Below are 25039 nucleotides of genomic sequence, written 5' to 3'. Positions count from 1 at the left end.
ATGATATAGCATGAAATAGGCATGCCATTACGCCATTATTGCAACAGATAGCACATAGCACTTGCCTACGTGGAGTATAGTAGTGTTTAGCCCCGTACATCATACTTTTCCTGTTGGCGATAGTCTCGTCAGTTATTTATCTAATGCCGTTCAGTGAAATTTTATATTGAAATAACATGACTTGCGGTACAAGTCTAAAGTTCACATACAGTTAATCTGATCATCTTTATCTTACAATTTCCATGTCTGGTCTTGACTTTTATCTATCTAACTCTGTTCTCGAGATTAAGAAAGGACAGAGATGAATGGACAGCAGTGGGAATTTATAGGTCTACAATTTTTTCAAACTGAAGTCCAATAAGTTCCATCTGGTAACCAAATGGATAAAACCACCAAAAACACCGGTAGTTGGTAGTGCGTTCACCTATGGCCAACAAACTGGCCACGTGGACTTTTCTGGTTTTCTTTGCATTAGTAACACTAAAACGGGGCCAGCTTTACATAAAAGTCTTCCCAGAATGCATCCTCCTTTGCAGATCACTCATGCATCACATTGCCATAATCAAATAAATCAAACTAATTCTAATAATATTTCTATAAATGCAATATTTATGAGGCCATACTTAACTACCAGAAAATATGGACATCCCACCCCTCCCCTCATTTCATCTCCCCTTATGAACTCATAAACTCATTGCCCCAAGCTCCTTTCACTGTTGCTGCTTAAGATGTTCTAATGTTCAGCCAAATTAATGTACTGCAATAATTTTAAGGCACAAAATAGAGCTGGAAGTCTTTTTCTGTGCCAATGTTTTTTTCCTATTTATTATCAATGTGACATTACTTTATTCAAAATTTCCTGTAGTTGTAGTCTGTGGTAATATACACTTTATTTATTCATGTGTTGAGTCTTACTGTCAAGTCTGCTTCCAGTATTCTTATGCTACAACTTTCAAAAGTTTCCTTTATTTAGATGTTTTTGCTGAGTTTTAGCTTTTTAACCTGGTTTCAGTTTTTTTTATGGGATCACATAAAAGCACTTATTCTTGCATTTTTACAAGACTTTTTTATTTAAACAAATGTTATATCAAGTCTTTCGGACGTTGAGGTTAGCAACTTTCATCATGTGCAGGGATATCACAACCTGTCTAACACGAATCACTTTTTTAAACATTAATAGTATACCAGTATTAAGTAATAGTTGTTGACCATCCTCTCTGCCAGGAGGAGAACTACTATTACTTTTGGTCAAATTAACTTTGACCTCCATCTGCAACAGTCCCTTCTTCCTGTTGCATCCATCGATATGGTAGCATTCAAACAAAAAACTTACATAATACGAGATTATCAACATGCACAAAATATGATTTAAGTTGTTTTCGAGGGTGAGAGTTTAAACATTCAATGCAGTTTTTGCAAAATTTGATTCACTGGCAGATCACAATTTGATATTCAGATGTAAATGAAAAACAGTTTGTTAGTGCTAACATTAAAAAAATAATATCTTAAATTATTCAAGATATCGTATTTTCAAATGATGTCAACCCGACCAATAAAATTGTGCCGTTTCATACCATCCAAGTATTTGATAAACATGCTAAAATACCCAAATTCTTTATATAGTTTTCATTTTAATATTTGTATAAACATTATTTTATATAAGGGTTTATCACACCAAGTAACCAATCTTCTAACACATTTTAAAAATTCTTTATTCCTCTATTGTACACAATTTAAAGAATTTTTCAAATGTGTCAGATTGGTCACTTGGTATGATAAACCCTTATGTAAGATAACCTTTGTAGTTATGTAAATCAAATACTATAATATAATATAATAAAAGGGTTAAAGTACGAAATAAGTCAATAATCTGTTTGTACTTATTTTTTGCCCAGCCAACACCGGGCTTACCTGCTAATAATTTCATATTTTTAAAATTTACAATTATAAATTGATAAAAATAAATACTAATGAATTATTAATTCAAATAATTCATAATAAAATAGCTGTCATTTATAATAATTTAAAACAGATTTTCTAGTCTAGATAAAATTTAAATAATTTTTTATGAATTTTATTACATAACAACAAAATATCTTTGAGGCAAAGCATAAGAAAAAGCCTCTTCTATGTGGCTTACAGAACTGCATTCTTTCTGAAAATTTGATCAATTGATTTTAATAAATGTTGCAATATTCCACTAATTGTAATGAAGAAACCAAAATTGTAATAAAAAGTGAGGATCCACAACTTACTTTTTAGATAGATCATAATGAGACTGCAGTCACCAAAACAATGTCACACAATGTCTCAAGGTCACTAGCATGTTTTCTATGTGGCTTATAGAATTGAGTTTGTTCTTAAAAATGTAAAAAGAATATGGGAGGGACCTATGTGATCTCTTCTTTTCATTTTTGAGATACTTTGTGGTCAAAGTGACAAATGTCCATACTCCCTGACATGACTGTACTTAATGGATTTTAGGGGGAAACATTGGATGAGCTAACAGAAAATGGGTGTGAAAAATGAACAAAACACAAGAACAAAGCAATTGGTGTCGATTACTTTGCTCTTGGATTGCCTCTCCATGTTGGCAAGTGCAACTACTTCCTCTTCTGTGTCAGCAAATGCAAGGAACAACTTCTCCAGACATGAGAAATGCAAGGATCGCCTCTTTCTTTTTCACTCCACCTCAATTCTATCATGATGCAACAAAGGCACATAATGTCCTAGTAATGCTTTCTATTTTCCACTTAGAAAGTATTAACACATGATATTCTATAAAATATATACCGTATATCTTGGCAGATAAGACAATAGTTGAATCATAAAAAAAAAAGGCCCTGAAAATTCAGGGTCATCTTATAGGACAGATACAAAAAAAAACTAGATTGAAATTTATATAAATTAAAACCATTATAGTAAAATGGACAAACCATAATTATTTACTAGTAGAGAGTAGGGTATGTCCACAAAATAGAATAGACCATACGTTTTTGTGAATAGTCAGTCATTACCCGAATGCCCGGATCAATGTGAATTTTTGCAACAATTGCAAGGCAGTACTGCCAGGTGCAAGAAAATAAAATCTGATGTTCTTTTAAAAAGTTACAAATAGGACATAATTCCGTATACGCTATACAGTGTTGTTATATAGATGATGATCACAGATCTAAACTAAATTCATAGGCTGATAATAGTTTGGGAATTGTCTTATAGGGCAGATATATGCTAAAACTATAAAACTCTGATGAAAATTTATACCTCATCTTATCTTCCAAGATATACAGTAAATAAAAATAACCAGAAAACCTTTGTAATACTTATATATTGAGAATAGAAAAATAACACTTTATATATTTTTTTTTTATCTACTCTAATATAAGCTATCTTAGCTAATTTAATCACCAACAAATGAATTTATAAAAATGTCCAGCATCTAATATCCATGATCAATATGATAAAATAGGAATAATAAACATGATTATCAATGTCATTACTAATAAATTAATACATTTATGGATAAATCTGAAATTTTTTAAATTAATTAATAAATAAAAATTTATTCAAGTTTAATACCTGATAACTTCTAGCAACTGCTGAGTACTTTTATTTTCTTCTTCTAATGATGATGAAATATTCCAATCTTTAGATTGCATTACCGACATCTGACGACCCAACTGTCATATTTAATAAAATTTAACTGATTACCTCTTAATTATTTTTATTATACAGTATATATATACATGCAATGACAAAAAAATGAAGCATATTAAAACAAATCTATCATTTTGAAAGTTTACTTGCCTAATTTAAATGAAATAAAGAACTGATAACAATTTTAAAGCAAACAGATATAACAAATATTGGTTTGTTTGGAAAGTTCATAGCAATTTTTAAGAGAAATAAAAGAAACTGTTTTAAAACTAAAAATATACTTTTATTCCATTACATATGATAACTGTTGACATCTATGGGGAGCTTCAGGATACCCTCTTCGTAGAACTTTCCAGTTTTCCCGCGAAAAACTGATCCACATGGTTTTTGCAAGCTTCCAAAGTGTCAAAGTTTTTATCATAAAGGGAATTTTGCAGAGAATGGAACAAATGGTAGTCCGATGGGGCAAGATTGAGTGAGTATGGGGGTGAGGTAACACATCCCAGCCCAGTTCCAATAATTTTTGGCGTGTTCATAAAGATGTGTGCGGTCTGGCATTATCTTAGTGAAACACAATGCCTTTTCTATTGGCCAGTTATGGATGTTTTTCTTTAATTGCCATGTTCAGTTTATCCAATTAGGAACAATACTTATCAGAATCAATTGTTTGATTCTGTGGAAGCAGCTCATAGGACAGGATTCCTTTCCAATCCTACCAGACTGTGAGCATGAACTTCTTTGGATGAAGACTGGCCTCTGGAATTTTTAATGGTGGTTCCTTTTTCTTACCCCATGATTGTTTTCAGCTGATGTTGTTATAAATGATCCACTTTTCATCATCTGTCACTAAATGCTTTAGAAAAGGGTCATTTTCATTTCGTCTTTCAAGAGAATCACAAATGGAGATGTGATGTAGTAAGTTATTTTCTGTTAAGTCGTGAGGTATCCAAATGTCGTAACAATTCACATATCCGAGCTTCTTTAAATGTTGAAATATGGTACTGTTTTATGACTTCACTGTCTACAATTTCTTGAGTTGTATAATGAGAGTTTTCATCCAATAATGCTTTGATCTGGTCCTCTTCAATAACAGGAGGTCTTCCTGAGCAGGGAGCATCTTCAAGGCTGAAATTACCTGCTTTAAATTTTGCAAACCACTTTCGAACAGTTGATTCTCCTACAGCACTCTCACCATAAACATCACATATCTTTTTAGCTGTTTGTACAGCATTTTTTCCTTTACGATAAAAAAAACAAGTGTCAATAATGCACGTTGTTTGCATCCATATTTGCAATGAGACAAATTAAACGATATTTGAATAATCTTAACGGTTTTTTTTGTAACAGACATGTCTCAAGGTCATTTATCATAATATTCATTGGTTTGTACAATTCTTATCATTTTCACATTAATCAATGTCTCAACTGTCAGCTATCAAAAATCACTACAAACTTTCCGAACAACCCAATAGCTATATAAATGGATCATACAGAATGGTATTTAATAAATCTAAATATATGCAGAAATACAACTTGGCATGAAGACAAACAAGATTTGGAAATTGTTCTGTGACAGATCTTCCCAAAGTGTGTTATAACTGCTGTTCAAAATGTTGGAGATTCCAATATAGCTTCAAATGATACCCAAACATATCTCAGACATGTTCAATTGGAGGAAAAGCTGGGGAGAATTTAGGCCAAGGAAAAGTTTGAACATGATGAAAGCACTCTTGAGAAGCACTAGTAGTGTGCTGAACATTGTGCTGCTGGAAAGTTGCCCATCTCAAGCATTCAACAAAAGGCAACACAACAGGTTGCAAAATCTCTCAAATGTATGCCCGTGCCATTAAGGTTTCTCTGATCACTACAAGGGGAGATCATATGTCATAGAAAATTGCTCTCTACACCATAATACCAGGAATTCTGTTTCTCTATAACAGACTGTAGTTTGAATATAATGGTTGTCCAAAAAAGAATATAATGGTTGTCTGTGGTAAGATTGAAATGAGATTCCTCACTAAACACAACATTATTCAATTCTCCTGTCCAAAGTTGTCTACAGTGATACTGTGACTGATAGACATGGATCTGCCAGCCATGGTTCCACTGCAGACAACGTTACCTTTAATTCCTTAAGTCTAGTCAATGGAAGATATCATAAGGGGTAGTAATGAAGGCAGAGTCCTGTCTCCACAAAGCATCTTGTGGAGATGGTTTATACAAAATGTTGTAAATAGAGCAAGATGGTTGAAAGCAAAACTGATTATTCTGGACTTGTCTCATTATCCAACTATTCTCTGTAGCAGTTTTCCTGGGCCTACTAGATTCTTTTCAGAATTTGTCATTGCCCTCTTGTACTGCTATTCTTTGGAGCAAGCTAACCTCTCACATTTCAATGACACAATCTCTCTCAAAGTAACTTAAGTAGTAATAGGGAACTTGAGTATGTCTTCAAGACATTATCACTGGCAAACTACCCAGCTTATACAGATAAATACAGTCAGAATGTCATATTAAGTGTCTGATGACCTTTATATAGAGAATGTTATGGAAAATTTTAATTTTAATGATCTGACCATTCATTGCTGGTAAAAATTTCCATGTATAATTAGAATGTATTTGCATACTGAAATTGAAAGTTCTACATATATTTTAACAACTGCTTTGATTTTTATTAAGATCATATTATTATTGGCATGGTACAATGTGTTCACTATAATTGCAAAGTCTTGCAAAACTTTTGGAAATTTTTATAAGCATAGCCATAATTTTTAATTATATTCTACCATATATTGAATTTTTCAATAATTTATACATTTTACAGCATTGGATGTTATTGATTACTGGCAAATACCAGTTTATTAATAATCTGTATCAGGGGTCAACAACTTTTCAGTGGTTTTGTGCTAAACCTAAGTTAGTGGTATTCTGGGTGCCAACATGATTTTACCAATTTTGTTATATATAGTATTGAAATTGGTCCAATTATAATGGACTTCAAAAATTAACAAGTAAAATTTAATTTTTACTAATTTCTATTCAATCAGTGTGTTACTGAAAATCGTTCCACATGCCACATTTGGTACATGTGCCATAGGTTATCGATCCCTGATCTAGATACATATATATATATATATATATATATGAGGACCTGTAATATAGTCTTTTGTCTGTCAGCACATTCTTTATTAGAATTTTCCAATTGCTGTTTTAATTGCTCAGTTTGAGATTTCTCTTTCACCATTTCAGTTTTTATGTTTTCTATCTCTTTACGGGCATATGTTAAAGATNAAATGTTGAGTCAAATTAGTCTAGAATCGATTAATTTTATGGAAGAAAACCTTTCAAACAGCCGTAGTCCGTAAACTGCATACGTGCTGGGCTGTGATTGGCTCGTGTATTTAAGGACTCGTAAAAAATGAATTTCAGAAAGAACAGAATGTATCTACCGTGTTACGGGGGGGGTCGACTGTACATTCATTTTCTAGTAAAATATTAGCAAAGAGTACTTCAGAATTTAAATTATTTGAAGTCCTAATTCACTGATGTAGATAAAATTTAATCACAATAATTTTAAATTTTATACAAAGACCAAACATTATAATACTATATTCTAATAAATTTTAAATGACTGTCATAAATACCAGCTCTAGCTGATTTAATAATGTAGTATTATTGTTGTTAAGATCTTCACATTTCTTTTTAATTGCTTCTATTTCATTTTGAAACATCTTTTCTCTCTTTTCCCATGCTACTTTATTTTCGGTGAAGGTCTGTTCTAATTGCTGTGATTTTGCTTCGGCATTTTCGACTTGAGATTTAAATAAAACAAGCTAAAAGAAAAAATATTTAATGCAACTAAAATATTTTTTAATGATAAGATTAGAACAAAATTATTTTAAAGGTAAATTATTATAAACATTTTTTCATTAAAAGTAAAAAATACAATTTGAAAAATTACCTCCTCTTTCTCACTTCTGAGTAAAGTAATATCTTGAGAATGTAAGAATAGTTCTCTTTCATATTTTTCTTGTGCCTATTGTGTAAAAAAAATAGTTTTACAACATATACAACTGACTTTATTTTTGATGATATGGTCAATCTTAAAGAATTTTGCACCAAAACCATTTTAATGTATCAGAATATGTAATCTTATCTTTTATGTCTTAAAGCTAATCAGTTTAAATGCAGCAAATGTTGCTAGCTGCTAAATAAAATTTTGACAGAAATTATATAATAAAATTAATTTAATTAATTTTATATTTATTGTAAACAAAAAATGTTGATATAGTTAATGTTTAGGAGTCAATATGCAAAAATAAAATTTTTCTATCAATTGATCTGATAATCAACTATTTGGTGACTGACTCTTATTCACAGATACATTTTTAATATAAACTTTTAGTTTTATTTTACAATATTTTAATACAGTTTTAGATTTTAAAGAGATTAGGAAGTATCCATATGAAATAGGAATCAAAGTTTGATCATAATGTATTAAAATGAATTTTATTTACAGATGTAATAGTTATTTCATCTGTAAATAAAAACATTAATTAAATTTCAACAGATTTATAACACACAATTTTTCAACTGACTATATATCTGACATACATAATCTATGACTTAAAATGACTTGTAAATTGGTTATGTATCAAAATTTCAATAGATTGAGCATGTTACTTTGTATCTGTATTCACAAAGTTTATACATACACTTCAAATCAAATTACAGAATTAACACATTAAATAAACTGTCTTTTGGCAATAAGAGAGTTTATAAACATAAAATATATATGCAAGTACTCTCAACGATCTATTATCATCTTGTTCTTGTCCAACAAAGAGAATAATACATTGTTGACATTTTATATAATTTTTGATGGATCAAACATTATTTCAAACTGTACATTTTCATTCTAACTTGTTAAAATCAAATCTCACACATGCACAATATTAACATCGCTTTCCAGATCAGCTGAAGTATTAATTTTTCACACCTATCAAACTGCCTCCTTCATTCTTCTGTCCTGCAAGTGTTTAACTACAGGGTGGTTATAATTAAACTGACCTATTCAGACACCTCTATCACCTTCTAAGTCAAATTTTTTTTTTTCAGGGTTACTATGTCAATTTTTGTCTGTTAATATTTGATATATAATTAATATTTATGAAGTAATTTCCAAAAAAATTAGCACTTACACATGTTTCATTTTCTTAAAATAAAATAATTTTATTTATTCATAATTTATATTATTTTATTAAAAATTTTGATTATTTATTTTATTATTTTCAATTAATTATTATTTATTTAATGGTTATTAATAATATTTTAAAATAAAATTTCAATTATTTTTTTTGGTAAAAAAATCACCAGAAACAATTTACATAGATGCCAAAAATAAACTATATTTCCTCATCAAAAATAATAAAAATAATTTTTGTAACATAATGCCATCTATTGGAGCAATAGTGAAATAAATATTTAATGACAGTAAACACATCAGAGATGTTAAAATAAATATTTTTAGAGGATTTTACACAACGAATATATGACATACATCAAAGCCAAAAAAGCATTCACTGCATATGAATGTATGTGATGCAACAGTGACTGAGCTGAGAAGGGACCAGAGCCCGTTATGTTTATTGGATTTTGATGAAACTTGGTATATATGTTACTGCTAAAGCTCGAAAGTCGTTAATGTGTACATTACCTAGCTAATCTGCAGATTAACTAGGGCGATCCGTTAAAGTTGCTAAAATTGTTCTATTTCTCAAATTACCTAGGTAATGTGCAGATTATCTAGGTAATGTGCAGATTATCTAGGTAATCTGCAAATTACCTACTAGGCACTCGGTAAAGTGAAAATAAGATCTTTGCTGGAACAACAGCAACGTTTCTGTACACTTAAATTAACATAATGTTCTTTATTTAATTTTAGATATCTAAAGAATCAAGTTAATACAATCAAACAATCAACAAATTAGTTGATAGAATCAATCATCAACCAATTAAAAAGCATACAAAAAATCAAATGATTTAAAATATTAATACAATTAGGGAAATTATTATATGGAATTTCGGGACTTTGAGTATCTATCTGAACCGAGGGGACCGAAACGACTTCAACGATACCCTACTTTTGGACCGGAGATGAAAAATAATAAAATTATCATACTTTTTCTGGTGATCACATGATATAATTGTGCAGTTAATGTTACCTGTGGTGAGTAAAATGGCGGCTCGTCTCTGATTCCAGCAAACAGAAAAAAGGAAAGTGGGGACGCACGTTCTAACCTAACCTAACCTATTCTAATAAATTACCATAATTATTACCAACCAAATTATTAGAATAGGTTAGTTAGGTTTGAACGTACGTCCCACTGTTTCCTTTCTTCTCTTTGCTAGAATCAGAGACGAGCTGCCATTTTACTCACCATAGGTAACATTAACCAATTGTGCTTACTTATTAGTGCAGTCTAAAGATTGGTGACACTTTGAATTTCATAGCAATTGGTTTTTGTGACAAGCACACCTATTTGTGGTACATTTATTTGTGGCAAAGATCTTATTTTCACTTTACCGAGTGCCTAGTAGGTAATGTGCGGATTACCTAGATACTCTGCACATTATCTAGGTAATTTGAGAAATGGAACAATTTTCACAACTTTAACGAATCACCCTAGTTAATCTGCAGATTAGCTAGGTAATGTACACATTAACGACTTTTGAGCTTTAGCAGTAACATATACATTATATATACCATGGGGAAGAGATTGCTGCAATAAAAAATTCACCATCAGATGAAGCTTTTCACAAAGTTCTTATGCAAAGTAAACAGACCTACTAAAAAAGACTGCATTCAAAGCTGAAAATCATTCTGTGTACCTTTATGTTATCATTAATCATGCCCTTACAGAAGAAAGACCAAACTTTGCTGCGCTTAGAGAATATCAATGTTTAAAAGGATTGCAAAATGGGCCCATCTGAAAGAATGGTTTGAAAAACACGATTATGAAATTTGAAGAAACTGGAGACTTGGGTGTACTACCAGGAACAGGGTGGAAACCAATTGCTAAGAAACTTTGTTGAAGTTGCCATTGCTGTGGTTGATGGAGCCTCCAGTCCACAATATTCTTCAAGTGTTCAAGTGGTGTCATATGAGTTGTCCATCTCTTGGCTGACAGTATGAAAAGTCTGTGGTCCATTTTAAAATGGTATCCGTATAAAGTCCACATTGCACAAAAGCTGCAACCTGAAGACCTGCAAAACCACAATGATTTTTCTTTCTGGATTTTGGTGAGAATGGCTTTTCATGATGTGTGACTTTGGAAAATTCTGTGGTTAGACAAGCTGCACTTTTCGTTAGATGGAGCAGTGAATCGTTAGAACTGTCATATATGGGGCAGTATTATATTCTTAATGCCATACACACCAACATCTGAGTACCATGGGTATTTCAGACATACTTCTACTTTTTTCTCTGAAGTGTTAAAATCATGGTGTTCATGGTGTTTTGGGTAATGGACTCAATGCTCTTTGACTGTGAGATTCACTGATCTGTAAGTGGATCCTATGTAGAAAAATTCATTACTCTCTTTGCTTAATCTCATTGCATAGAATTCGTTGATTACAAAACAGCCATATTTTAAAATGCACACATTATTACAAGCTGCATTGTATGCATTAAGTCAATCTTCCCCATCTGCAGCCATAAGCATTCAATTTTTCAATTTTATATCAGGCAGTGGCATCCATAGGCAGATAGTACAGTTTAATAATTAATATAATCATAATTAAATTATAAATAAACTAGTTTTAAATAAAATAATTTATATTATATGTAAGTAGTAAAATAATAAAACTAAAGAAGTAATGGAATGTTATATTTTTCTTCACTTAAGCTTTTAGAATAATTTTGACATTTGTAAAAACATTTTAAAATCTGTTGTGTGATAATTTTTTAATCCTTAGTTTAGAAAATTTACTTAAAATTAATTATATCACAACAAATTATATAAAATAAAAAGTTACAAAGTATAAAAATATGAAATCTCACTTTAAACTGAACAAATCCTATTTTTTAATTACAATTACATATTAAAGCCTTAGATCAAAAGCAAAGTTTCTCTTACATAATTAATTACAATATACAATAAAACCTGTCCAAAACAGAACCTGAATAAAATGGAAACCTGTTTAAGCAAAAAAAAATTCTTTGAAATGGAATGATATTATATGTTGAAAAAAACGGTTTAAACCAAAAAAATATTTGGTATGGTTTATACAGGTTTTCTGTATAAAAAAAAATTGACTATATAAATAAATATGGTTATAATCTGCATCATTCATGAAATTAAAATAAATAAAAAATATTTTTATTATTATAAAATTATTTTATGATTAATGAATATCATTACCTCTTGCATTAATTTTGTTTGCTTTTGGCAATCCTCTCTGGTTTGTTTTTCATTTTTAATTGCCTCATTTGCTTGTTGTTTACTTATTTGTAAATCTCTTTGAAGTATTGCTATTTCTTTATTTAGATTATTCACCTGAAATAAAATATATCCCAATTTCTTAATTTCTGTTACTACGTTTTTTTTTTATACAAAATAAGTAAATAAATATGCATGTACATATATAAATGTATGCATAACTACAAACATCCAAAAAATAAATAAAACAATATTAATTTATTAATAAAAAATATAAACATAAATATAGTAGACCCCCTATAAAATGGGTTGATATAATATGGATTCATATATAACGGTAAAAAAATTGCGATCATATTTGTATAAACACGCTAAAAGAGACTCATATGATACGGTACGACGTCATCGCCAACTTGTGTCGCAACAGGATTGGTCAAATCTAGACCTATAGCGGATATTGCACAAACCGTTGAGTTTAAACGAGCAGCGGACCTACTAAAAATCATTTATTATTTAACGGTCATAAAAATTATATTTATATTAATGATGTCTCCAAAGTTCAGCAAATTTTTCACAGAAAAATAATTTATCAGGAAACATGCGCGCCCCTGTTTGATGCACTGCCTCACGACGAAAACAAGCTTAAGCAATGGCGTCGTCGAACAGTGCACACTTGGTAAGTAATCCTACAATTTTTTGTTTATGGCATAGTTTATATGGATTATTACCAAAAACTTATACATGTTTTGGAAATGTTGAGTCAAATTAGTCTAGAATCGATTAATTTTACAGAAGAAAACCTTTCAAACAGCCGTAGTCCATAAACTGCACATGTGCTGGGCTGTGATTGGCTCATGTATTTAAGGACTCGTACAACAGGAATTTCATAAAACATGGAACATATCTACCGTGTTATGGGGGGTCTACTGTATAATACATAATAATAATAATATAATATAATACAAAATAAATATAAACAACTGTTAAATAAAAAAAATCACTGTCAATCAAAATATATACAAATAAAAACTTACTAAACAGCAAATATATTTGGGTTAACAAATCATTACTTAACACTACTTATCATTTTATTGTAGCAGAAAAAACCACAGTGTGAAATTGGAGAAAAAAACTGAACTGGCATCATGAAATTACAATAGAATTACTAAACTCCATAAAAATAAATTTAAAAATTATGTATTTAAAACATACAAAAATAAATTTTATAAATTGCTTTAAAAACACTTCTTCTCAAATGTTTAAATTGGAAAATCTTTTCAAGTTGATTCAGTTCAATTCTGTAAACAGTAAATGCACTTTTTTATGTAAAAAAATAATAATTAATTTAAAGAGAAATAATCCTACAGTGTGCCATGCTAAAATCCAAGAGATGCAAAAGTAACTCCATTGTTGACTGCGAGCAATAATCATAGAATAATTATAGATTAGGTGAGAAAAGATGAGAGGGGAAAATAACCTGGATGTTAAAGAAAACAGATCAAAAAATTTTTAAGAGGACCAAGTGTGAGGAAGACTAGAACAGATTTAAAACATCACTGGTAGAGAGAGATAGTAGAGAAATTATATGAGAAAGCTAGAAGGAAAACAAATTGATAAAACATGATGGTGGAAAGAACAAACCACAGACAGAAGCTATTAAGAAAGAATAAGGCATTCAGATGTTATATATTTTCATACAATATCTGAATGTAACAAAACAGATTAAATAATTAGAATAAAAATGTCAGAAATAATTCACAGAGAATATTGAAGAGGATATATATAGAAGTAATGGTTAATAATAATAAAGAGCTCAAGGATTAATAAAAAATAAAAGAAAAGATAATGATAAACTACGTTTTTTGATTTCTGATGAACAATTTGCAATCAATAAAATAAAAATAAATATTTATTTGTGAAAGAATTACTTTAGAAACTAATAAATGAAGACACAAAGATAAGGAAGAAATGATACATCAATACATATCAGATGAGATACATTTCATTTGTCTAAAAACTGATGTGAAAGAAACAGTAAATACTTACTGGTTGTACTGTACATTATTGTAACATGTTGCAATGCCAGGCTGCAACTTTTAATCATATTTTAGCTTTTAAAAAATCGTGTGCCTTCCAATTCAGACTGGAAGTTCATATAAAGTTAATCGGACCTCTGGTCTTAAGCTTCCAATATCTGGTCTTTCTTTTCTTTTAATTCTACTTTTAAGATTAAGGAAGAATGAATGGATGAATGACAGTTTAAATCTATAGATCTATAATTTGAAAACTGCAGGACAATGAGAAATGGCAGACTGCATAGAATAGATGATCTACTTATTTACTTGCTAAGAGTGGTAGATGAAACAAGAATCACAATTGTTGAAACTAGCTCAATTTGAAAAAGTAAATAAAACTCAAAGGAATAAAATAAAAAGTGATAATTTTTAAAATGCATTCAAAAAGGAGATTAGCAATTATGAAGAAATATTCTTTTATGCCACTAAATGAAAATTTTCAAGAGACTTAAAAGTTGAAATAAGAAATTAGGTAAAAGAAAAACTGAAGAATAAACAATTTGGATTCAAGAGAAAAATCAATAAAAATGATTTAAATTTCTCAATAATAAATCCTAACGTAAGAAACCCAGAATATGAAAATAACCCAAAAGACACCTGACTAGATGAGAAAAGAAGTTATCTGGAGAAATCTTTCAAGGCTAAATATACATCAGATGGAAATACCTACAACTAAAATATTGTACATGTAATGTGAAAGCAGCATAAATATAACATGTGGTTTGGAGTTAGATAAGAAATAAGATAAAAGAGACCATTTTCACCATCACTGTTTATTACAATGAGAGGAAAAATTTTAGAAAATGATGGTAAACAGGTGAAATGGCAATTTATTTGATTATTTAATTTTGAAATATAATTTTCTAAACATCTATACAGAAGATTAAATATTTGGGCATTGTGACTAAGATTTTTATCTCATAATGAATTTAACATGAAAATTTAATTTAATGCAAATTAACAATCAGTTTAATATTTCTACACTACTAGTATTGTCCTTGGCAAATCTGATTTCTGATAATGATAGAAACTCTTCAAAGGTGTTTGTAATATATAAATAATAATCAGAATATGCTCACTAATAGTTTTAGTCCAGGCTTCCCTACTTTTGGAAATTTTGGATAAAAATCTAATTAAAATTAATAGAGCTTTCAATCTAATGTTAATAATAAAATATTAATTCTTTAAAGTCAGCACTAGGAAAATCTTTCTGTAAACATGGATTGTTAATTTCATTTAGAAATTTTGTGCTTTGACATTTGACAACTTAATGAATTTTAATGAATTGTGTCGTTTTAAAGCCATTTCTTGCACACTTTATAAACATGTAATTTAAATATAGTGGTGCCTTGACTTTTATGAGTTTAATTCGTTCCATGACAAAACTCATAACTCAAGTCACTCATATGTCAAATCAATTTTCCTCATCTAGATGAATTGAAATGCCATTAATCTGTTCCGGATGCCCCAAAACACCATAATTATTTTGTTAAATATTTTTAAAAAAGGAAAATGTACTTATAAATAACAAATATTGTATAAAAACACAATACAATGTACTGCAATAAACTGGTTTTGAAGATGTTGCAGCATTTGCTGCATAGATAATAAAGAAAGAAAAGATGGAAAATTCCAGAAATGAGAGAAGGTGGCACCACACACAACATGGAAGTGAACTAATGCCTTTGTCACTTAATCATGTGTTTTTCTATAAGCTAGTCTGTCAGACACTGAAAGAGTAAAAAAAAAAATGATGAAATTATGGCAGTTTTCCATCTTTTTCTTAATCTATAGTTTACTGTGGCATTCACTGAGCCAACTAGCAATGGAATATCTGAAGCTGGCTCACATAACACAAATTTTAGCTCTCAACTGAAAGCAAAAAATTGACTGAGAGATGGCTCGTATCTCGAAAAACTCATAAGTTAGAACACTTGTAAGTCAAGGTACTGCTGTACATTAATAAAATATTATTGCTTTTCAATAAATAGTTTCATTAGTTTGTTACAAATACATATCTTACTTATTGTATCCTAACTTTAGTAAATTTAAAAATAAACTGTCTGCCTACAAATTTGTCAACTCATTATTATTGTTTATAGTTAACTGAATGTAAAAAGTAATAATAATTTATTATATTAGGGTGGATCAAATGAAAATGGAACAGTAGCCATTATTTATTTTCAAATGTAATCACCAAAATTACACAAGCACTTGTCCCACTGTTGCACCAAGCGGTGAATACCTTGTTCATAGAAAGAGTTTGGCAGAGATTGAAACCAGTTTTGAACAGTGTCCATGACTTCGCTGTCCGATTGAAAACGTTGACCCCGCAATGCCTTTTTTTTTAGCAGACCAAAGATTTGAAAGTCACACGGTAAAACGTCGGGGCTGTATGGTGGGTGTTCCAACACACTCCACTGAAACTTCGCAAGCATGCTCAGTGTGCAAGTGGCCATATGTGGCAGTGCATTGTCATGGAGCAAAAGCACTCCAGAGGACAATAAAAACAGTGTATGGAGAACACTGTTTTCATTGTCCTTTGCACTTCACGAGCTCCAACACCCTGCCACTAAAAAACGAATAACACCACATTGCTCTTCTTTAGTCTCAAACATGATGCAGACTGATTGCCTGCTGGATGACACTCTTAGCCGACCGCCAGCTCATACCATGTGGTTGCATGCGCTTACCAAAAATGAGTTCATTCCTCAATAGGGTTTCTCCTCTTTCACCTCCCGCTCTACATCTACACACAGTTTTATTACACTCACATACACATACACCGAATTATGACCACTGTTCCGTTTTAATTTGATCCATCCTTATATTTTCAGCTAATATATACTGCAATGAAACATTATCAAAATTATGAAATAATGTATTACTATGTAATTTCAATTTGATTTTTCACCAAATGCTAAAAAACTTTTAAAAATGTATTTTATAAAATCTAATAATTATTATTAACAAATCCTTTGTGATAAATAAATTTGATAAAAATTTAAACTTTAAGCAGAAAAACTCACTTTGTTTGCAGATTCTTCTGTTATGGTTACATTTTCATGAATTAACTGTCTACACTGCTTTTCACATTCCTCTAATTTCTGCTCCAGTTTTTCTTGAACTGAAAATTTATTTAATAAAAAAACATCAAGATTAAATTGACTTTACTACACATGAAATGGCATTAACTGTATATAAAATGATATAAAATTTGTTTTATTTGCAATTGATACTATTCAAAAACTATTACACAAGAATAAGCCATTAACTGAGTTCATAAAATTAATTAAAATAATACAGATATTTTCCATAAATGAAAAGAAAATATATCAAGTTATCATAATTAAAATATCCCTATTCAATGCTATCTAGAGAAAGCTTTATCCAAAACCTGACTCACCTTTTCTTTGATCTTTTTTACCAGAATGGAAGTTGATATGTCATGACAATAGAAAATCCTGTGTAGCAATGAGGCACATTTTTACCTCAATGAAACAGCAAACACCCATAACTATAATATTTCGGCTAAAGGAAACCCTCATATTCTCCAGTAGATTCCACTGAACTCATAAGTTTACAGTCTGGTATGGATTCACAACCACATTTGTCCCCGGACATTTTTCTTTAAAGAAGCTAGTCTTGGTAGGCTTGTGACAGCCCAGAAATACTCAACACTTGTTAAATACCAACTGCAACAGCAGCAATGCCTTCACAGTTGACAATTTTCATGCAAGATAAAGTATCTCCACATATCAAATGTTAGGTAAAGCATTATTCTTCTCCACACACCAGAATATACTAAAAATAACTCTTACTTTAAACCTCGTAACCGGAGTTTTAGAGCAGGACGCAAAACAACATGCATCAATTTTAAAGAAGAGATAGCCCTTTCAACAGCATGGCAGTTCCTGCTGGATGATGTCTTTTAAAAGTTTACGTTGAAAGCATGGCAACACGCATGCGCTGTACGCAAAACATCGCTCTTTTTTCTCTTTTTCATTTTAAATTTGCCTCGAAGGTTTCCACGTGTGATGATTCGAAAGGTAAAGGAATCAAAAGAAAATGTTCAATTTTCAACGTCCAGCTTAGTATTTATCAAAAAAAGCCTGAGGAAGAGCCCTCTAGGAAGAGTCTATAAACATCCTCATTCTTGTAAAGAGGAAATTTGCAGTAACAGACACCCATCATGGAACACCTTTTAGGACCTTAAGGTGTTATTTCCTCAAATGAAAAAGGGCGAAGAATGAAGTCAGAAGTAAAACCACACCAAATGGTGATATAAACAGAATGCAGAGACTATTCATCACAACATCAGGCTTTATAATACCCCATATGCGACAGTTCTGAGTATTCACTGTTTCATCTAGGGTGAAATGCACCTCGTCTGACAACAAAATATTCCATAGCCATGCATTGTCAACGACTATTCTGGTCAAAAACAGACAAGCAAATTCAGTGCATTGTTCTGGATCTAGGGGTGCAGCTTTTGCAACATGTGGATCTTGTATGGATACTACTGTAAAATGGATCACATAATTTTTCAAACCATAGATGAAGGAAGATGCAAATCACATGACACCACTTGAGCACTTGCCAAAGAATGCTGGAAAGCATTTGCTCTGTCAATCACAGCAACAGCAATTTGCTCCAGTTTCATTTGAAATCCTTTTCTGACCTCTTCCTGGCAATACAGCCAATTCTCCAGTCTCTTCAAATTTGGTAATCATTGTTTTAAAACCATACCTCAACATATGCCCTATTTGCAAGCCTTTCAAGCGTCAATATTCTCGCAGTGCAGCTGAACCATTACTGTTCTTCTGATAAAACAACTTTACCAGTAAAACTCAATCTTTCTTCTGTAAAGGCATGATAAAAAATGACACTGACTACTGGCTTTTTAAAAGGTTCCTAATTTGCAAAGTGTCCACTGCATGTGCCATTTTTCACCCAGTAGTAAAACTTTGAACTAAATACTTTTTTGCATTTTCCTTTTCCCCATGGTCCATATAACATATATACCAAGTTTCATCAAAATATATCAATGAGAATGGCTCTATACAGGTCTGAGTAGGGAAACTTTAATTATAACCACCTTGTATTTTGCTTTCCTGTTAAGTCCAGGTCTGGTACTTGATAAAACCCTAATTTTGTGTAACATCGCTTTTTTTGTTTTCTGAACGTTTTGGTTGCAGAGTATATTACATTTATAAAACTACCAAAATGAAAAGTTTATACTTGAAAAAATTTCACAAAAAACTTAAGACAATAAAGTTATTTTATTAAATTTTTTCAAACTTTTCATCTTTGCAATTTTACAAACTTTAAAGGAATCATTTTCATTAACTTTTTCATTTGCACTGTGGATGAATATTCATAGTATTAACACATCCAATTATTAATGAATAAACATATTTTTAATTAGTAAACTTGCAATTTTATAAATTATTGTAGCATAAACTTAACTTTTACTAAAAAAGCTATAACTTTAAATTACAATATATGTAAGATCATACTTATAGATATTACTAAATTTTATGCACTGTATATTTAATACAAAGCATATTTAATGAGATGCAAACTTCTATTAAAAAAATAAAATTTATTTTCATACCTTCTTCTTTCTCTTTTATAGATTTCTCTATTCCTTCTTTTAAACTGTCATTCAGCTATGAATAAAAGTAAAGTAAGTGAAAAATGATTATTCTAGCATTAAAAAAATACAAAATTTTTTATGATTATTTGATGATGCACTGTAAAAAATTTTATGTTTCTCTTATATTTTTATTTACAATATGTAAGAAATAACAAGTGATATTATTATTATTCATAACTAAATTTTTATGGATTTTGACTTTTTATATTCATTGTGTGTGTAAAATATTAGAACATTATATAGCAGACATGGGCAAATGCGGCTCTTTTTGAGTTACATGTGGCTCTTGCTGAAAGTGTTAATTTCTGCTTTTTATTATTATTTTTACAATTTTATTTCCACAATTTTGTGAAAATATGTTTATTAAAAAAAATTCAATATTTGTTTTCTATCATATTTATATTATATAATAAAATTGCAATACAGAACTGCAGTACAGAATAAAAAAGTACAGAACTGCAGCTTCCATGCATTTTGCAAAACCTACATTTTGGCTCCCACTGAACTTTTGCTTGCCCACTCCTGGTATATAGGAACTACATACGATTTTGTATAATATAATATAACTTTAACCTACTTAATTAATAATTCATTATATTTTTGCTAATATATTTTACATTAAACTTGATACCTTTGTTTTTTTCCCCAAGAGAAAGAACATTATTTGGCAAAAAGTTCTCTTGCATTTTTAAGATTTAGTGCTACATTAGAATTTACAATGCCTTTTCTTAACTCATCTGTAATTTTCTAATATCTCTTACCTCTCAATCCGTCAGATGTCTGAGGCATTTAAGATGGTGACCAATTACTTTGGGGGACCTGGGATCAAAACCGATTGAGCAATTAAAGAAAATCTCCACAAGCAGTCTGTACCGGATGTGTTGGACCCTGTTCTTCAAAACTTGGCCAAATCCATTGTGACCTGGCCAAACCCATAATGAGTGTGAAAACAAAAATTCTTCTTAGTATTCACAGGGTGAGTGGAAAAAAACTCAATCCAACAGGCCCAAAAATCCATTTGATTTGAATTGCATTAAATTTTCATGTGGCATTAATACACTTGGACAATTTATCCATTCTCATCATTACTCATACCTATGCTCTTAATTAGGATCATTACAAACAAAATGATACAGGTAAGAATTGGGATCTATTTAAAATTGTATATAATGATATTGTATGCTTAATCACTACAAAATATTATTTCAATTTGTTTTTTGTAATGATTAAAAAATAATAATGATGACCATATCAGGGTCAAAACAACTACTTGTAAAATAAATTATTTATTATATTTTTAAAATATTTTATGACTAAGAGACAAAATTTAGAAAGTAAATACATTTTCTTTGTAAGTTGGAAAATATGAATACAAATAATTTCCATTATCAGTATAAGTAAAGTTTGACACCAGTGCAAAAATAAAAAATGTGCAGTGATTTTGATCAACATATATCATCATAAAGCTTATGAATAAAGTTATTGTAGATATAAATGAATGTTATTAACAACAAGTACCTCTATTTATATATTCTATTTCTACATGTTTACATATATAACGGGTTACATATATACAAAATTGCCAATAGAGGGTGCTACAAAGCCTGTTGCTTCAATCACTGTTGTAATCAAATGCATATCATAAAGGTATATCAAAGCTAAGTGCTTTAAAAGATAGTTTATCATGTGTGCGGAGCATCACTCATGATGCATTATGTTCCACAGTTGAGAATGCTGTGCATGGCCTGGAACACTGGTATATACTGGCACAATAGACATGCCGGTATTGAGGAAACTAAATTGGATAGTCAAAGCCATGATACAGCATAACCACATTAACTGTGACATTTTCCAATAAATACTGGAATACCATCAGTTTGTGCACGTTAATTTTTTCTTCTTTTATTACACATTACATTTAAAACTTTACAGTGACCTCAATTGGCAATTTTTTTTTCTTGTTCTATTTTTCATCCCCCCTCCTTAAATAGTAAGCATACAAGCTTTGGTTTCATTTGAGTTATTCCTTCAAGCTACCAACAGCTCCAAATAGCGATACTTATAACCACACCACACTATATGTAGAAAAAGACTACATAAATAAAGATACTTGTTATATATAAAAATGTATGTATATATATAACACACACACACAATATTTTTTAATGTTTGAGTTCAACTGCATCAATTTTCTATTGTTTTTACTTTAACTTATTTTTCAATACCACATAGTTATCTTTGCTCTTTAAATTTGTTATCTTTGTTTAAATTTTACTATTATTACTGAATTATTATCAATAAATGAAATATAATTTTGAAAGGGTTAAAAGCAGACAAAATAAACTCTGGTTGAATATACGTTCTCAAAATTAATGCTTTGATGTATGAAAAATTTATTTATAATTGTGAAAAGTATTCTGAATAATGAAAACTATGTTTTCAAATGTTGCTAAAACTAAAATCTGTAAAGCAAGAAATGAATGTATTAAGAATATCTAAATCAACAAAATTAAATTAAAAAAATAACCATAAAACTTCAAAAAAATTAAAATAAAATGTTAATAAATTTGAATATTTAAATTTACATATTTTATTTTTAACTAATTAAAGTATCTTTTTAAACTTTTGTATTCACAACCAGTCAAACTTATTTATTTTAAAGAAATTATTAATCACACTCAAAACAAATTACAAAATCATTGATTAAAAATTATCAATTAAAATGTATATCATATCATATTAACACTATATCAATTAAAACAATCTATCTAATATATAACCGAGACGGGTTGATAATGATAATAATAATAAGCGCAGAGCCCAAAAGGTTAGGAGTTGAAAGTTGAAATTTGGTACACAGTTAGGGTACGTTACGAGAACGCACACTAAGAAGGGATTTTTCGAAATTCCTCCCCACGGGGGAGTGGAAGAGGATTAAGGCTTAACACTTCCATCAACAATGAATAAAAAAGTACAGAACTGCAGCTTCCATGCATTTNGGGGGAGGGGAAGAGGATTAAGGCTTAACACTTCCATCAACAATGGAAGTGTTAAGTAATAATTGAAGTGTTACGTAACAATGGAATTGTTAAGAGAAAGAGACGTGCAAGACGCAGATGCAGTTTTTTCATTTTTGCGGGAAATCGAACATATTTTTAGACCCATCTAAAAATTCTCTAATCAGTCCGGAAACAGGGAAACCCAATTCTTTTATTCTGTGAAAACGGGTAACGTTGACTATAACATAATAATGTTAATCTTCCCTATCGTTACTTTTGCTCGAGCAATGCCGGGCCTACCTGCTACTTTTTAAATATTTTAATACAGATGCATTCAATAAATTTCACGACCAGACATATAAAACAAAAATATTAAAAGACAATTTTTGTAATTTACACATGATCATTTTTTGTATTCATTAGTAAAGATTCATTATTTTTATGAAAAAAAAGAGTGAGTAAAACATTTAAAAATTTGTCATAGAAGATGTAGAAGAACAGAGAAAATGCATAAAATTTCACATTAAATTGTGAGAGAACAAATTTTTTGGGAGGAATCTATTAAAATGAAGTTATTACAAGTGGCATAAACTATTCAAATGAACAAACTGCTAAAACCAATGATCAACATAGTGAACAATCTCAAACTGCAAGAAACAATACAAAACACTAGAAAAAAACTCAATTAATTTAATTATTAATGGAAGAACAACCATTCATTCAACAGATTACAAAACAGTTGGAGATATCTGTAACAACATGTGTCTTCGTAACTAATGCCAGAAAAAACTGGAAATTCTCAAAATTGGTTAACCAGTTTCTGCAAACTGGTAAAAATTAGTTTTTAAATATCAAATGCCAAATCAGTTTGAAAACTGTTTTAAATTAATGTTTAATTATTGTATTTCATTAATATGAATAAATTTTAACATTTTATTGATATTAAAATATTTTTTATATTATATTTCTATTACATATTTTTATATTTTATATTCTTAATATATTATTATTAATATTAATAAAGTACTACAGTAAGTATTATTAGCAAAAATTCGTGATAATGCTTATATCACAAAATATAAATTTTTGTCTATAATTTCGTATCTTCTATTATCAGGACTTATTATACATTATCAGTAAAACCAGTATAATAAGTCTTGATAATAGAAGATACGAAATTATAGACAAAAATTTATATTTTAGTAAGAAAAAGGACATTGAGGCATTTTAATTAAAATGCTTATATCACATTTCTTTTTTGAACATATCTCGTATCTAAAATGGTTTTATTTATTATAAAATAAAAACAATGCATTTTATTTACCCGAGTCTGTTCTTTTAACTGTAACTCCAAATCAGAGGCCAAAGTGCGATACTGATTTATGCTTTTCTCAGCCAAATTAATCTTCTCTTGCAGTTCTTAAAAAATAAAACAAAGTTTGGTTAATTATTGATGAACATTTCATATTAATAAATACTTAAAAAACAATTGTTAAAGTTCAAATTTTGAAGTAATTAAACAAAATTATAAGCTTGAATTAACTTAATATTCACATTATGCTCTTATATTCTCTTTAACAGAATAAAAAACAAAGTAAAAACTTTTCTAATAAAAGAAAGTACAAGACAGATATTTTCCAAATTACAAATGAAATTTTTTTAAATTAATACTTTTATTTATATTATTGCATAAAAATAATATGTCAATATTTACTCATTAGGTATAATAATGTGTAAGACAGAAATTTGAAGTAACAATGGAAGGGCCATAAGTTGTTGAGGTTGTTGGTGTGATTTGTTTGTGTTAATAATTTGTCCAATTGTGTTTACAATAATTATTATTTGAAAAATGTTCTGAGTTTAAAATTAAATAATTTCTTATTTATAATGTACGTACTGGATAACTATAATATGAATAAAGCACATTTTTAATAATCCAGCAAATAAATATTAGTAAAATAAAAACGTTTTTGACTGTTTTTAACGATTTTCCTCAGTTAACATAAAAAGTAGAATATCAACCATAACTACATTTCCATTATTTATATTTTCACATTTACGTTCTATTTTGGTATTCTATTTTTTATGTTAACTGAGGAAGATTGTTAAAAACGGTCAAAAACGTTTTTATTTTACTAATATTTATTTGTTGGATTATTAAAGGTGTGTTTTATTCATATTAAATAATTTTGTCAATCCAAATCCTCT

General features: G+C 29.6%; 1 protein-coding gene across 1 annotated transcript in view; it reads right to left on the bottom strand.

Moving 5' to 3' along the window:
• Positions 1-3579: 3579 nt before the first annotated feature.
• Positions 3580-25039, bottom strand: part of LOC111632808 (nucleoprotein TPR-like) — a gene marked incomplete at its 3' end in the record, with an annotated part of 31811 nt that continues 10351 nt past the window's right edge. The window contains exons 3-9 of the mRNA XM_023377334.1: positions 24156-24250; positions 19791-19845; positions 17203-17300; positions 12081-12215; positions 7619-7693; positions 7302-7490; positions 3580-3680 (exon numbers count right to left, since the gene is read on the bottom strand). Of these exons, the coding sequence (XP_023233102.1) occupies positions 3580-3680; positions 7302-7490; positions 7619-7693; positions 12081-12215; positions 17203-17300; positions 19791-19845; positions 24156-24250 (748 nt within the window). The remainder of the gene's footprint in view (positions 3681-7301; positions 7491-7618; positions 7694-12080; positions 12216-17202; positions 17301-19790; positions 19846-24155; positions 24251-25039) is intronic.

This window comes from Centruroides sculpturatus, unplaced genomic scaffold, assembly GCF_000671375.1.
Source record: "Centruroides sculpturatus isolate CEXI.00-Female unplaced genomic scaffold, Cexi_2.0 scaffold777, whole genome shotgun sequence".
In the NCBI taxonomy this organism is placed as follows: Eukaryota; Metazoa; Arthropoda; class Arachnida; order Scorpiones; family Buthidae; genus Centruroides; species Centruroides sculpturatus.
This window is presented reverse-complemented; position numbering and strand designations above follow the sequence as displayed.